At 32.9% G+C, this 16,303-nt stretch overlaps 1 protein-coding gene and 1 long non-coding RNA gene across 6 annotated transcripts; one reads left to right on the top strand and one right to left on the bottom strand.

The window, feature by feature from the left end:
* The first annotated feature begins 338 nt into the window (after positions 1–338).
* Positions 339–11,853, top strand: LOC105333638 (uncharacterized). The gene is made up of 6 exons (XR_010714226.1): positions 339–553; positions 627–783; positions 9,563–9,642; positions 9,913–9,997; positions 11,206–11,412; positions 11,779–11,853. It is a non-coding gene; the product is annotated as an uncharacterized lncRNA (long non-coding RNA).
* On the bottom strand, positions 2,788–15,896 carry LOC105333637 (monocarboxylate transporter 12). Of its 5 annotated transcripts, none has more exons than XM_034447897.2 (6): positions 15,540–15,896; positions 15,270–15,397; positions 14,745–14,888; positions 14,418–14,561; positions 4,866–5,702; positions 2,790–4,029 (listed from the first exon to the last, which is right to left on the bottom strand). In XM_034447897.2, the coding sequence occupies exons 2-6, from the start codon at positions 15,310–15,312 to the stop codon at positions 3,890–3,892; spliced, it is 1,308 nt and encodes a 435-aa protein (XP_034303788.2). In that variant the 5' UTR covers positions 15,313–15,397; positions 15,540–15,896; the 3' UTR covers positions 2,790–3,889. The 5 variants fall into 5 exon arrangements, with proteins under 5 accessions (XP_065941623.1, XP_034303788.2, XP_019925012.3 ...); XM_011436706.4 differs by lacking the exons at positions 2,790–4,029; positions 4,866–5,702 and adding exons at positions 12,310–12,607; positions 13,373–14,209 and having other exon boundaries at positions 15,540–15,886; XM_066085551.1 differs by lacking the exon at positions 4,866–5,702 and having other exon boundaries at positions 2,788–4,029; positions 15,540–15,887.
* Positions 15,897–16,303: the final 407 nt, after the last annotated feature.

The following is a 16,303-nucleotide window of genomic DNA, read 5'->3' as shown; positions in this document are numbered from 1 at the left end:
TTGATACACGTGTGACATATGATATAGATACATCTGCGCTAGTTTTTCTAATAATTTTATGACAGTAGCAAATACGATACTTCCAATGGTCTCCTGCGAGATATATTCTACAGTGCAGTTTTCCTCATCTCCGCTAGCCAAGGGTTTTCGGTCCACTTTGCTCTCCATAAACCCTCGAAAACCCTTGGCTAGCGAAGATGAGTTTTCCTAAGAAATACCTTGCGGAATCTTTGGATACTACTGTAAAATAAGTGATAATTCCATATCAATTTGATAATTGAAATTATATTATTAATATTGTACCGTGAGTGAATTAGTACAAGCGTTTCATTTTCACATCAATCATCTATTTACTATCTTATTGTATAGTGCATGCCACATTAGAATGAGAACGTTTGAGATTTGTATTTTTTGTGTATTCTTGGCGCTGGTCTTCCGTTCAATACCATCTGAGGCAGAACAATTCAATGAAGACGATGTTTTGATGAAAAATATATTAGAACTTCATTTCCAACTGTTTTCTTCCATTCAAAAGAAAACAAAGATGACAAAGGTAAACAAGAATAAAATATGTGTCTTCTAATTGTAAATATTTGGTATGTATCTATATTTAATAATTTTAACAGACTGCTGTCTTTGAGACACAGTGCAGTGGGGCAGGCTGTACGTTCAATGGTTGCGAGTCTAGTGGATCCGAAACCTGTGGTGGACAGATGTTCACAAAGTTGAACAAAATCCAATTAAGTATCAACGATATTTGGAAAAGAAAACCAGAAGCGATTGGTAGGGTACTTGTACATTTTTTATGAATATTTGTTTTGCTGCTATAAACTGAATCATATTGACAAAAGCTATCTATGGTCGTCACTATCTCTAAATAACAAAAAAAACAGGTCACTTAGATTATTTAACATTGTCACAGTTTGTAAAGAAGATTGGAAACGTTACAACGGTCATTGCTACCATTTATTCAGCAAAAAAATGAACTGGTTTCAAGCACAGGTAAAAGTATTTGATAAACTTCTCGTATTGGATGCTTAATACTAGTAATTTCCACAGCATAACGTTTTTATAACAAAATCCCGAAATTAATTCTGAAATTCTTAATACATTTTGAAATACTTTGGGTCTTAAAGAATTGAATTATAACGGGGGGGGGGGTAAATTCTTTTAAGATTTCATTGCATTTCAAATATATCGGGTTCAAAAATATTTCTATATATTTCTATAAATCTGTATTATTTCAACAACCACGTATTTTGTTTTCTTTTAAGGTTTTTTGCAGAAACCAAAAGACAACACTGCTTCAAATCAATGATGCAAATGAAAATGACTGGGTCACAAAGAATTTTCCAATTGGTATGTGTATTCTTCACAAAAACTTGCGTAAATACTTCTTATTTCCATTTGAATTTTATATTGGTCTCAAAACTGTGAGAAACGACAATTGTGAATCTAATATATTGATTAGATTGAATTATGTAACTAGAACGAAGCAGTTTCAGAAGGTCTCTTAAAATATTTAAAATTTTTAAGGTATCCCACTCCTCAATGTACTTGTAACAAGAATTTCCTGAGAAGTATATTGAAATTTGTAGACAAAAAACACTTAAAAAATACAAAGATAATGGGAGGTCAGTGTTCATCCCTCTGAGTTATGGCCAATTTATTTTGATCTTTTTGCACTTGAAATGTAATTTCAACCTGATTAGGATTTGTTGTCAGTATTTTTGATTGAGCAAACTTTTTTCTTGAAATATTGTTATGAATTATACACAATGGTCACACTGAATAGAGGGATATCGGAAAAAATTGTATGAAGCTGCATAAATTTTTGTGTGACATTTTTGCACTTAATATAGATAATTTCTATAATAGTTACAATTTGAATAAAAATATTTTAAAAATCAAGTATTTTATAAGATTAATCCAGTTTGCCTAGATATGTATTCAGTATCATTTTGACATTAAAAAAACCCAAAAACAACAACATAGGGGTCAGTGATGTCAAATTTTAGATATATGTAGCTTCAAAGGTAAATTTCTCGCAAAATTTGGCTTAAAAAATTCAGACATTTGCTATATATTTGCATGATTTAATGCTAAACGTCTTTCACTCTCTCAACATTTAGTTTTGTACAAGTCACACAGGACCTATCGAACATGTCATAAACATATCAAATGTTAAAAATGGGAATATTGAATAAAGAATGATAAAAAGAAAAGTATATTGAAAATTGCTTGTGTCTGTCATTTTCCACTAAAAAAAAACCTTCCGCGCAAGAAAATAGTTCCCCCAAAACTTGTTTGTTTTTTGAAATCAAATGAATTTTCTTTATGAATGTTGTGTAATTATGAAATGATGATCTTTCTGTGAGGTTTAAATGAATAAAATCATATTACATTAAAATATAATGAACATCTGCTCCGTGAGGAGTGAGATACCTTAACGACGAAACCGGAGGGGGGTGGCTATACTCTTTCACCACTGTTAAAGTTTGTCAATCAGTCTGCTTCCTTCGGTTTCCATACCTCAAATTTTACCTCAAAAATTTGAATGAATGAAGCTAAAAAAAATGTACAATCTCAAATCTCATTAATGAGTATTTACAAACAGTGTATTACTGGATTGATTTTACTGACATTGGTACGGAGGGAAAATGGGTGACATTGTCTACTGGGAAAAGTGAGTACACAAGATGGCACCGTGGACAACCCGATAATTACGGTGGGAAAGAAAGCTGTGCTATTAATAATTATGTAAAAGGATTCTGGAACGACGATATCTGCAAGAAAGCATATCAAGTCTTGTGTGAAGCATCAGGTACGTTGTGATGTGATTGATATTTTTCAGTCGAGATTTTTAAGATTGGCGTCAAATAAGTTCGTAAACAAGAATAACATTACTTGTTAAATCCGTAGTACTCTTCGCTATTAATATCTGATGCGACAACTCATCTTTCGCCTTTAATGAATGGTATTATAGGGATTTGAAATGAACTTAAACAAGCATTGCGTATGTCGTTTATTTAATAGCTCTCATTTCCAAGATGCCCGCAAATGATAACTTAATGCATTGAAATAATAATATTTGTAATGTCGATTTTTTTTTATGAATATGACTGCATGGTATTTAGAAGTTTAATTTCAACCTTATTTTCTTCTTTACGATTAGGTGCTGAATTTTAATCACAGGAAAAGAAATCATCGACAACGGTTGAATTACCTGAATAAAGCGATTAAATTGGTAGTCCATCGTTTTACCTTCAGACTCAATGATACAATTTCTTATAAATAGTTCAAATTCAAAAAATGATTATAAATAATACATTATAAAAGAGACCAATAAAACAAAGTGGCGTTCCAAATTGATACTTCATCATATTAATCTCAACGTATTAAAAAAAACATTAAACAAAAGAATACTAGAATAACAACCAGGCCTGACACTCCTTTGCACCTGTTTGTCAGTTGGTATACCAAGTGTTGGGCATTTTAGATTCATATCTAGAGTAACTTGCGCCTTGCAGACATGAAACCAATTTCATCAGTACTCATGAAAAGTAAATGATCCCTATTGGCTTTGATGTTATGAAGTCAAAAGTGTATATTAAAAAAACAACCTAAACCAAATGTACATATATTTGGTGTGAACATGATATTTAGTACACATATATATCTCAGAAGTTTATATACTATTATTGGGAGAGAAATTAAATGAAAAAAACACACACACATAATTATATTCTATGTTATGGCAGAAAATGAAAAACAACATTACATGTACATCTTTGTTCAAAAACAGTTAATACAGGTATCAAAACCGTCAAAAAAAAATAATATACACGACTATAGATGACTATGTCTATAACATTATCTATCTACTCTGTCACCGAGATGTATTGCGTTTTCTCTGACATTTTGTACGAAATGCAGGTTCCACAAAAAACAACAGTCCCGCCAACAAAGCCACGCCCCTGGACACGCGGAACGATACCGTCCAGTCTCCCGTAACGTCCCTGATCCATCCTACAATACACAGGTCAAAGTATATACTAAGGCATACACTAGTATACCAATGTACCCTACAATATACATGTCAGAGCATATATTAGTATACCCAAATACCCTACAATACACAGGTCAAAGCGTATACTAGTATACCCAAGTACCCTTCAATACACAGGTCAAAGTACATACTAGTATACACAAGTACTCTAGAATACACAGGTCAAAGCATATAACATAATACCCAAATACACAAATCAAAGTATATACTAGTATACCAAATATGTCAAATCTCATATAACAAACACAATTACAGTTCGTGTTATCATAATCATGATGGTTTTTCTACTTTTTCGTGCATGTATTATTAACAGAATGGAGAGTGAATATTTGGATACTCTACGTTTTGTATTGATGATCAGTTTTAGTGAATTCGACATCAAATGCAGCCTAGATCTATTTGTCGATGTTACAATTTGCGTCAAATATGTAAACGCTCATGCTGCATAAAATATTGTGATATAATAGTTCTGTAATTGATGGACTAGTAGACTGCACATTGACCTCTGACAAATCAATAAAAAAAATCAGTGCCTTCCTGTTGTAACAAACAGTCAAAGGAAAACATATCATTCATTAACTTCTAAGCCAGCACTATCGATCAAAGGGAACAAGGGTTAGGTTTGTGACATGGATTTTCAAGATTTATTTTTATTCAGATATAGTCGTTAATTACTAGTATTACTCGTAGTTTAAAATGGAATAATCACCCACTGAAATGAAGCGGATTTCATTAACGAAATAAGGCATTGTAAGTTTTTATGATGAAAAATATATATGATAAAGTATTCACATACCTGGAAGTGGCTGTGAAATGCAAACAGGTAACGATAGACAAAGATTCAAAAGTCCTTGAGCCTGCGGAAGATTTTCTAGGGGAACTATTTCCAACAATAAAAGGGGAATGAACATAAAGAAAGAACCGGGGAACAGCCCTTGTGTTATTGAATAAACCAACAAGGGATAATATCCCGTAAACCATGGCAAAATAATGGAGGAAACTCCTCCAAGAATAAGAAAAGTTCCAATGATGTTTCTTTTCTGAATAATCTTAGAGTCTGCGAGCAACCCTACGACAGGTCTGGCAAAGATCATTACGCCGCCATTTACGGAAAGTAAAACAGCAACGCGAGCACTGCTCATACCCTGTACGCGAGCATGGCCTGGTATCATGGTAAAAATTGAAAAATACGCATAAAAGCTACACATAAATGCTAGGGCATAAATGAAAAAAGAAGGTTTCCGAAACAACAAGAAATGAAATATCTCTCGTATTGGCCGACGTGTGTTACACTGGCAGCAAGACTTTCTTGGCTTGATGATATCATTTTCCAGCTCGTATGAGTTGGTTTTAGTTCTAGTTTGCTTGCTTAAAGGTATTTTGCCCTTTTGGAGCTCTTGTGGTTGTCTTATCAGTGCTGCACAAACGCAGATGTTCAGGGAGAGAGCACTGATCACTAGGACTGCGCCCTGTAGTCCGTAACAGTGTATCAGAGAATGGTAAATGAATGGGAAGACAACGGAACCGATCCCAGTGCCAAGCAGAACGATACTTATTGCAAGAGCTCGTCTTTTCTTGAAGTAAAAGTTTACAACAGTAAAACATGGACTGTAAACCAATCCAAAACCAATACCTGTAACAAAATAGCAAGCTTTTTAAGAAACATTTAATTTCTGGCAATTAGTATTACACAATTCAAAACTCTTGCTTCTTTACACACCTGCTTGTGGACTGGACCGTGCACTACCTTCCCCCTTTTCATTTTTTTCTGTATTTTAAAAAAAAAATTATAATTTAATATCATTAACAACCCCTCATATATGTCTCAAGTCGAAAATAACAGAAATATCACGACTCTGTGGCATTTTATATTGACACTCGTTTCCCCTGTATATGAAAAGAGAGAAGGTAAGCAACTCCCGTTTGTTTACATTGAGGTACCACCTGGGAAATTCAAACGATTACTATATCAAAAATCGCTATTACTTTTGGTGTCATCTATTTTTCGCACTTCCACACACATCCTTCTATCAGAAATCTGATATAAATTAGCACGCTGAACCGTAACCTATCCAATTAATAAACATTTGTCACTCGCGACCACGATATTTTGAAATGTTCCAAGTAGACGCTACAGAAGTAAGTTGTACAGCGACAACAATGCTAAGAATGATGAATTTTTTATCGGATTTTCTGCAGAAACCAAAGAACAAGTCTGGTTCAATTCAACAATGCAGATGAAAATAAATGGTTCTCAGGGAATTTTCCAAACGGTACATTATTAACAAATAATATTTGTTATAAACAAATGACTTTGTACATCTTTGAAATGCATTAGATCGAGTAACTTGCGCATTTAGTTGATCTATAAAATAAAGTAAGTGTAATACCAGTAAAACGTAGCTTTCCCATTGAAGTGTTCTTAAAATGGAAGGTGCCGTTTTAGATCTAATCATGTAAAAACATTTTGGCTAATGCAATTCTCTGATATATCATTTACATGATATTTTGAGTATAACATATACACGTGTACAAATAGCTCGATACTGGATTGGTTTTACTGACATTGACACGGGGGTTAAATGGGCGATATTCTCTCTGGGAAAAGTACAAGAACCACTTGGAGAAGGGGACAACCTGACAAATTTAAAGGCAATCAGGACCTACACCAATTTTATAAATCGACTTGGAATCTTGGACGATACAGAATGTACGGATCATTCAAGTCAGTTGTGAAGCATCAGGTAAGTTTTAAATGTTTTTAATGTATTTGACTTGTTTTTACTTATGTTTTTCCTGTGTATTGGACACTTATCTTATTGAGGAAATTCTGGGTTAGTTAACTGTTGGTAATTCAATTTGATTTTGGCATTCTTTTAGTGGAAATTGTATGATTTTTTTCTTTCATTAGGTTCTCAAATCTGACTATGGGCAAATGGAAATCTTTGATAATGTTTGGTGACCACAAAGAAATAAAATGATTTGAGAATAACCCATTTTTTTTCTTCATCTCCTCAATTTTTTTACTAAGACTTCAGTAGATGATGGTATAGCTGAAACTTGCGACTCTGATGCGCCGATATTAAACGGTAGCTTAAGTAATTAATGAGGCCTATGATTCTTTGGCCTAAACATTATATGTATCCAATAACCGAGAAAAGGTAAATTACGAAATCGGTTTCATATCTATTCAATTTACCATTCTTAATTATGTTTTTTGAAATTACAATCATTCAAAACCCCGATATCCAATACATGTGGATAATACTAAATAACAAAGAAATTTAACTTATCTATTTTAAATATCCCGTGTAGTTATTTGCAAGTTCTTACAACAAGCGAGTATGATTCCCACTATTTTTTACGGAAAGTGATTGTAGTTCATAGATCTGTTAAAATTGACAGGACTGAAATCTACATGTCACATATATCGATTGGTCGAAACAGGTTTCGAATCCACTTGACTTAACTTAAGAAAAATCAGGGACTGCACAAAAATAGTCATGATGATGTCAGACTCAAATTCCTATAGGAGACGATTTGACTGTGTCTTTAACTAACATTCTGATATACATTAACAGTAATTTAGTTAATTTTACTTACTTTTTGCAATCAATTTATTAATTTGTTTAAAAGAAGATGTAAATGTAATCATGATAATATGCTTTAGTTGATCTTTCATGCGGGTTATGAAGGTAACGATCATTGCAGAAAAAAATATAACCCGCTAACTTGGGTTATGTATTTTTCTGCAATTTCGCCACTTTCATAATTATTCCGCATGAATCACCAAAGAAAGCATTTTATTGACAAGTCACCGATAAAGTTTATGCGATAAGTTTTCCAAAAAAAAAACGACAAATTCAATATTTTAATATTCCACTACAATAACCCTAATATATCCATGTAAAAGATTTAAAAAATACATTAAAACATATAAAGGATATATTTTTTTATTTGATACATTTTGATGTCAATTCTGTTAAGTACAAGTAATGTCAGTTTTACTTCTTGAAGAGTTAACATAATGTTTATAATGTACATTGTTTAGAATATGAAAAATAAATAATAAACATATCGATTAAAAATATTTTGATATCAACTGAACTCAAGTGTTATTGTTCCTTTGAGTTGCATTTATGTAGGGCAGATATAAAGGAAAGTAATTAAGTTTTTAATACGTCTAGTATTCATTATAGTAATGTCACAGGGTAACAATCGCATGTTTTTATTTCATCCATTTTGTATTACACTTTGTCAGTAATATTAGTAGTATTGTTGTAGTAAAATTCAATTCATTCATCTTTTTCATTCAAACAGGCATTGATTTTTAATGGTTGAGTACTGTTTCGGATGTCACGTGATTGTGGTTTAAATTTTTTTTGTGTCACGTGATTGTCTTGTAGATGTTGTTTGTGAGAGTAGTTGGGTGTGGTTACTGAGTACGCACCTGTGACATATGATATAGATACCTCTGCGCTAGTTTTTCTTATGATTTTATGACAGTAGCAAATACGATACTTCCCATGGTCTCCTGCGAGATATATTCTACAGTGCAGTTTTCCTCATGTCCGCTAGCCAAGGGTTTTCGGTCCACTTTGCTCCCCAAAAACCCAAGGGTTTATGGAGAGCAAAGTGGACCGAAAACCCTTTGCTAGCGATGATGAGTTTTCCTAAGAGATACCTTGCGGAATCTTTGGATACTACTGTAATATAAGTGATAATTCCATATCTATTTGATAATTGAAATTATATTATTAATATTGTACCGTGAGTGAATTAGTACAAGTTTCATTTTCACATCAATCATCTATAATAAAACTTGTGAACCTTTATCCTGGGATGGAAAACCAATCACAGAAAAGAAATATTACGATTCCTGTTGGTTAATAAGTTCCCCACAAGTCTAATTACAGCCACTCCCACTCCCTCACCCCCATGGGAAATGAATCGAGATATTGTTTCATTGAACATAGCCTTTACAATGATATAAAACACCAGTCCAACTTTAGACATAATTAAAATGAAATTGTATCTCTCGAGATGTCCCAAAATATAAGTGAGCTAGCACCTGCTACACATTACAAGCTTTATCCTCTATATAAAGAATCAATGTTGGAACGATCCAACAGATGAATACTATCTTATTGTACAGTGCATGCCACATTATAATGAGAACGTTTGAGATTTGTATTTTTTGTGTATTCTTGGCGCTGGTCTTCCGTTCAATACCATCTGAGGCAGAACAATTCAATGAAGACGATGTTTTGATGAAAAATATATCAGAACTTCATTTTCAACTGTTTTCTTCCATTCAAAAGAAAACAAAGATGATAAAGGTAAACAAGAATAAAATATGTGTCTTCTAATTGTAAAAATTTGGTATGTATCTATATTTAATAATTTTAACAGACTCAATCTATCTATGGTCGTCCCTATCTCTAAATAACAAAAAAAAATCCAAGTCACTTAGATTATTTAACATTGTCACAGTTTGTAAAAAAGGATGGAAACGTTACAACGGTCATTGCTACCATTTATTCAGCAAAAAAATGAACTGGTTTCAAGCACAGGTAAAAAGTATTTGATAAACTTCATGTATTGAATACTAAATACTAGTAATTTCCACAGCATAACGTTTTCATAACAAAATCCCGAAATTAAATCTAAAATTATTAATACATTTTGAAATACTTTGGGTCTTAAAGAATTGAATTATACTGGGGGGGGGGGGGGTAAATTCTTTTAAGATTTCATTGCATTTCAAATATATCGGGTTCAAAAATATTTCTATATATTTCTATAAATCTGTATTATTTCAACAACCACGTTTTTTTTTTAAGGTTTTTTGCAGAAACCAAAAGACAACACTGCTTCAAATCAATGATGCAAATGAAAATAACTGGCTCACAAAGAATTTTCCAATTGGTACGTGTATTCCTCACAACAACTTGCGTAAATACTTCTTATTTCTGAAAACTGTGAGAAACGACAATTGTGAATCTAATATATTGATTAGATTGAATTATGTAACTAGAACGAAGCAGTTTCAGAAGGTCTCTTAAAATATTTAAAATTTTAAAATTATTCCACTCCTCAATGAACTTGTAACAAGAATTTCCTGAGAAATATATCATTTAAATTTGTAGACAAACAGACTTAAAAAATACAAAGATAATGGGAGGTCAGTGTTCATCCCTCTGAGTTATGGCAAATTAAATTTGACCTTTTTGACCTGATTAGGATTTGTTGTCAGTATTTTTGATTGAGCAAACTTTTTTCTTGAAGTATTGTTTTGAATTATACACAATGGTCACACTGAATAGAGGGATAACGGAAAAAATTGCATGAAGCTGCATAAATTTTTGTGTGACATTTTTGCACTTTATATAGACAATTTCTATAATAGTTACAATTTGATTTAAAATAAAAATATTTTAAAAATCAAGAATTTTATAAGATTAATCCAGTTTGCCTAGATATGTATTCAGTATCATTTTGACATTAAAAAAAACCAACAACATAGGAGTCAGTGATGTCAAATTTTAGATATATGGAGCTTCAATGGTAAATTTCTCGCAAAATTTGGCAAAAAAAAATTCACACATTTTCTATATATTTGCATGATTTAATGCTAAACATCTTTCACGCTCTCAACATTTAGTTTTATACAAGTCACACAGGACCTATAGAACATGTCATAAACATATCAAATGTTAAAAATGTGAATATTGAATAAAGTATGATAAAAAGAAAAGTATATTGAAAATTGCTTGTTTCTGTCATTTTCCACTAAAAAAAATAGTTTCCCCAAAACTTGTTTGTTTTTTGAAATCAAATGAATTTTCTTTATGAATGATATGTAATTATGAAATGATGATCTTTCTGTGAGGTTTAAATGAATAAAATCATACTGCATTAAAATATAATGAACATCTGCGCAAAGAAATCAAAACGTGAGGAGTGAGATACCTTAACGACGAAACCGGAGGGGGTGGCTATACTCTTTCACCACTGTTAAAGTTTGTCAATCAGTCTGCTTCCTTCGGTTTCCATACCTCAAATTACCCATATTGAATGAATGAAGCTTAAAAATTGTACAATCTCAAATTTCATTAATAAATTTTTACAAACAGTTGCATACTGGATTGATTTTACTGACATTGGTACGGAGGGAAAATGGGTGACATTATCAACTGGGAAAAGTGAGAACACAAGATGGTACAAAGGACAACCCGATAATAACGTTGGGAAAGAAAGCTGTGCCATTAATAATTATGTGAAAGGATTCTGGAACGACGATATCTGCAAGAAAGCATATTAAGTCTTGTGTGAAGCATCAGGTACGTTGTTATGTGAGTGATATTTTTCAGTCGAGAGTTTTAAGATTGGCGTCAAAGAAGTTCGTAAACAAGAATAACATTACTTGTTAAAACCTTAGTGTTCTTCGCTATTGGCCTCTTATCATAGCTGTAGCGACAACTCATCTTCCGTTTTTACATGAATGGTATTATAGGGATTTGAAATGAACTTAAACAAGCATTGCGTACGTCGTTTATTTGATAGCTCTCATTTCCAACATGCACGTAAATGATAACTTAATGCATTAAAATAATAATAATTGTAATGTCGGTTGTTGTTTTTTTATGAATATGACTGCATGGTATTTAGAAGTTTACTTTCAACCTTATTTTCTTCTTTACGTTTAGGTTCTGAATTTTAATCACAGGAAAAGAAAACGATCGACAACGGTTGAATTACCTGAATAAAGTGGTTAAATTGGTGGTCCTTCATTTTACCTTCAGACTCAATAATGCAACCTCTAATAAATAGTTCAAATTTAAAAATGATCATTAATAATACAATATTGAAGAGAACAATGAAACATGTTGCGTTTCAAATAGATACTTAATCATTATAATCTCAACGTTTTAAAAAAAATTAACAAAAGAATGCTAGATTTGCACCTGTTTGTCAGTTGGTACACCAATTGGTGGGCATTTTAGATTCATATCTTGAGTAACTTGCGCCTTGCAGACATAAAACTTAGTCTATCTGTAGTCATGAAAAGTAAATGATCCCTATCTATTTGCTTTGATGTCATGAAGTCAAAAATGTAGATTAAAAAACTAAAATAAAAGTACATATATTTGGTTTCAATATGATATTCAATACAAATATACATGAATATCATAAAGGTTTAGATATTGGGACAGAAATTAAATGAAAAAACACACACATATTTATTAATTACATTTACTGTTATGGCATAAAATGAAAAACAGTATTACTTGTACGTTTTTGTTGTCCAAAAAAAGTAAAAGATGCATCAAAGTCGTCACAAAGTAATATACAAGACTATAGATGACAATGTTTATATCATTGTCTATATTCTCTTTCACCGAGATGTATTGCGTTTTCTTTTACATTTTGTACGAAACGCTGGTTCTACAAAAAACAACAGTCCCGCCAACAAAGCCACGCCCCCGGACACGCGGAACGATACCGTCCAGTCTCCCGTCACGTCTCTGATCCACCCTACAACGCACAGAGCGGAGTATATACCAGTATACCAAAGTACTCTACACTAGTTATACACAGATCAATGCATAAAATGGTATGGTATATCCAAGTACCCTAAAGCTTATACTGGAATATCCAAGAATCCTACAATATACTAGTATACCCAAGTATCCTACAATACACAGGTCAAAGCATATATATACTAGTTTACCAAATATATGTCAAATCTCATTTACCAAACACAATTACAGTTTGTGTTATCATAATGATGGTTTTTTTCTACGTTTTCGTGCATGTATTATTAGAAGAATGGAGAGTGTATATTTGGATACTCTACGGTTTGTATTGATGATCAGTATTAGTGAAATGCGACATCAAATGCAGCCTAGATCTATTTGCCAATCGTCAAATATGTAAACTCTCATGCTGCATAAAATATTGTGATATAGCTCTGTAATTGATGGACTAGTAGACTGCACATTGACTTCTGACAAATCAATCAAAAAATCAGTATCTTCCTGCTGTAACAAACAGTCAAAGAAAAACATATCATTCATTAACTTCTAAGCCAGCACTATCGATCAAAGGGAACAGGGGTTAGGTTTGTGACATGGATTTTCAAGGTTTATCTTCATTCAGATATAGTTGTTAATTACTAGTATTACTTATAGTTCAAAATGGACTAATCACCCACTGAAATGAAACGGATTTCATTAATTTAACGAAATAAAGCATAAGTTTTTATGATGAAAAAATTTATATGTTAAAGTATTCACATACCTGGAAGTGGCTGTGAAATGCCGACAGGTAACGATAGACAAAGATTCAAAAGTCCTTGAGCCTGCGGAAGATTTTCTAGGGGAACTATTTCCAGCAATAAAAGGGGAATGAACATAAAGAAAGAACCGGGGAACAGCCCTTGTGTTATTGAATAAACCAACAAGGGATAATATCCCGTAAACCATGGCAAAATAATGGAGGAAACTCCTCCAAGAATAAGAAAAGTTCCAATGATGTTTCTTTTCTGAATAATCTCAGAGTCTGCGAGCAACCCTACGACAGGTCTGGCAAAGATCATTACGCCGCCATTTACGGAAAGTAAAACGGCAACGCGAGCACTGCTCATACCCTGTACGCGAGCATGGCCTGGTATCATGGTAAAAATTGAAAAATACGCATAAATGCTACACATAAATGATAGGGCGTAAATGAAAAAAGAAGGTTTCCGAAACAACGAGAAATGAAATATCTCTCGTATTGGCCGACGTGTGCTACACTCGCAGCAAGATCTTCTTGGCTTGATGATATCATTTTCCAGCTCGTATGAGTTGGTTTCAGTGCTAGTTTGCTTGCTTAAAGGTATTTTGCCCTTTTGGAGCTCTTGTGGTTGTCTTATCAGTGCTGCACAAACGCAGATGTTCAGGGAGAGAGCACTGATCACTAGGACTGCGCCCTGTAGTCCGTAACAGTGTATCAGAGAATGGTAGATGAATGGGAAGACAACGGAACCGATCCCAGTGCCAAGCAGAACGAAACTTATTGCAAGAGCTCGTCTTTTCTTGAAGTAAAAGTTTACAACAGTAAAACATGGACTGTAAACCAATCCAAACCCAATACCTGTAACAGAATAGAAAGCTTTTTAAGAAATATTTAATTTCTGTCAATTAGTATTACACAATTCAAAACTCTTGCTTCTTTACTGAGAAAAAAATTAACTGACATATAAATTCTTATTATTTTCACTATTTCCTGTTTAAAACCAACAATCGACACGCCAATGCAACATATACAACATACATAACTATTGATACTTTAAAGTGCATACCTGAGAACACCCCGTAAGTCAGGATCCAAAGTTCCATTCTTAAAACAAAGGCACTGAGAAAAAGCCCAAGAAATCCGAAGAAACCCCCCACAAACATGACAACGCGAAAACTGTAGATTTCGGAGGCATAATTAGCAAATGGTCCTGAAAATGAATTTAAGGTTACTTTAAATTTATTGTTGAATACCAATACGCCTATGGACGTCTTAATATGCATCCATGTTTAACAAAAATCTATAATCAAAACGAATTTCGACGTGCATATATATAGAAAAATTGCCGTTATTTGTAAAACGATATTAAATGTAATATTTCTATTCTACCTGCCTATAGCAAAATTTAGAAAAATACAAAGACTCGAGATGATCGCGGTGTCTCCTGCTCTGGTGTCATAGAAATCCAAAAGTTCCTTGTAAAGAATGCTGAACGAATTCAGACCTCCCACAGTTATCATGGCCATTAGTGTTGAAGCTAGAAAGAAACAGAGCATCAAAAGGGTTATGGGAATTAGTGCAAAACATAAAATGAATCACTTTGTGGACTTAGTTATAGCCTATCTTTTGTTTATTTACCGCTTAAATTTCATTCAAATGTGCCCTAGCTTACGCCATTTATCATGTAACGTATTGTAACAAAAAAAAAAGCTAGGAACCCTCGCTGCAAATGTACCGTTATTAATAACGTTTTCCGACTGACTCATAAATAGCAAGTGCAGAATATTGATTGAAAATACAACGGCTGGTGTGGCTCTGTATTTACATTATACGAGTAGAATTAATGCATATCTATATAGTTTTACATGTGCACAATGAGGGTGTCTTTTAAACTTTAAATATTCTTGTAAACACTTACCTATCAACATTACATAACGATATTTGCTCCCTCTCTCTCTCATCGTTACGACATTTGTTGGGGTTTTGTTTATCTCATGTGCAACATATAACACACGTGTAGTGTATTAACTCAAAATATCTTTGGTTCTAAAAAACACAAACGTCCATGAAGAGTATGAATCATTTTAAAATGGAACGATAGCATAATATTTACACAGCTTTGATAAGAAATTGTGGAGCATTTGGCGCAACGATATTTATATAAATATATTTCATGCAAAGTACTCACCAATACAGGCGGATATATGCCTCTCGCTCGCCACCAACAAGTCTAATGCTGTTCTCCGTGGAACCCAAACAACCTGACTCGTGTTTTAAAGTGGTTTCATTTTCGGTTACATTTAAAATACGGCAATTTTTGGTGGGCAGTATGTTAATTCCATATTATCTTACGATGGTTTATAGTTCATTTACGAAGGTAAAAAAACCTATGTATATCCATCCTATATAGATTGTATTGCCTGATAGCTTTGATTGTAGTTTAACACACGTACAGGTATCATCATAAAAACTGTTAATGTAATACCAACACAGTTGTGGCTTTTCGCCTGAAGATACCACCGACACACGTTTTTTGGGACCAGAAATCAATATGTGACTCGATGCAGCGGATATATGTTCGTCATCACAGGTGCTTGATGACAGGATCGACCCCCCCCCCCCAAAAAAAAGTATATAGACCCCCGGGACTTTATTTTTTTATTATTATTATTAAATTATCCTTTTATGACATATTTCTAATCTAATTTATACATTCATTGCCCAAAATTACTTAAAACAAACATTTTTAAAAAATCAGACCCTCTACATATATAATACAATTGTATATTATATTGTATTATCCATTTTGCTCCATGCAGTTATTTTTTATTTGTTTCTTGGAAAACGCTTTAAAACTAATTTGGAGGATAATAAGACAATTTAGAGATTTATTGTGATTAATAATTGCCTTTATTATTTCATCAAAAATGCAAAAATGTACCAATAAGACGA

The sequence above is a fragment of the Magallana gigas genome, chromosome 5, assembly GCF_963853765.1.
Source record: "Magallana gigas chromosome 5, xbMagGiga1.1, whole genome shotgun sequence".
Classification (NCBI taxonomy): Eukaryota; Metazoa; Mollusca; class Bivalvia; order Ostreida; family Ostreidae; genus Magallana; species Magallana gigas.
Note: the sequence above shows the minus strand (reverse complement) of the source record. Positions and strands in the feature narration are given on the sequence as shown.

Coding starts and splice junctions, on each gene's coding strand:
- LOC105333637 (XM_034447897.2), bottom strand. CDS start 15,312: ATGAGAGAGAGAGGGAGCAAATATCGTTATGTAATGTTGATAG. Junction 14,889..15,269: donor TCGTTATGTAATGTTGATAG/GTAAGTGTTTAC, acceptor GTTTCTTTCTAG/CTTCAACACTAATGGCCATG. Junction 5,703..14,417: donor GACTTACGGGGTGTTCTCAG/GTATGCACTTTA, acceptor ATTTTGTTACAG/GTATTGGTTTTGGATTGGTT.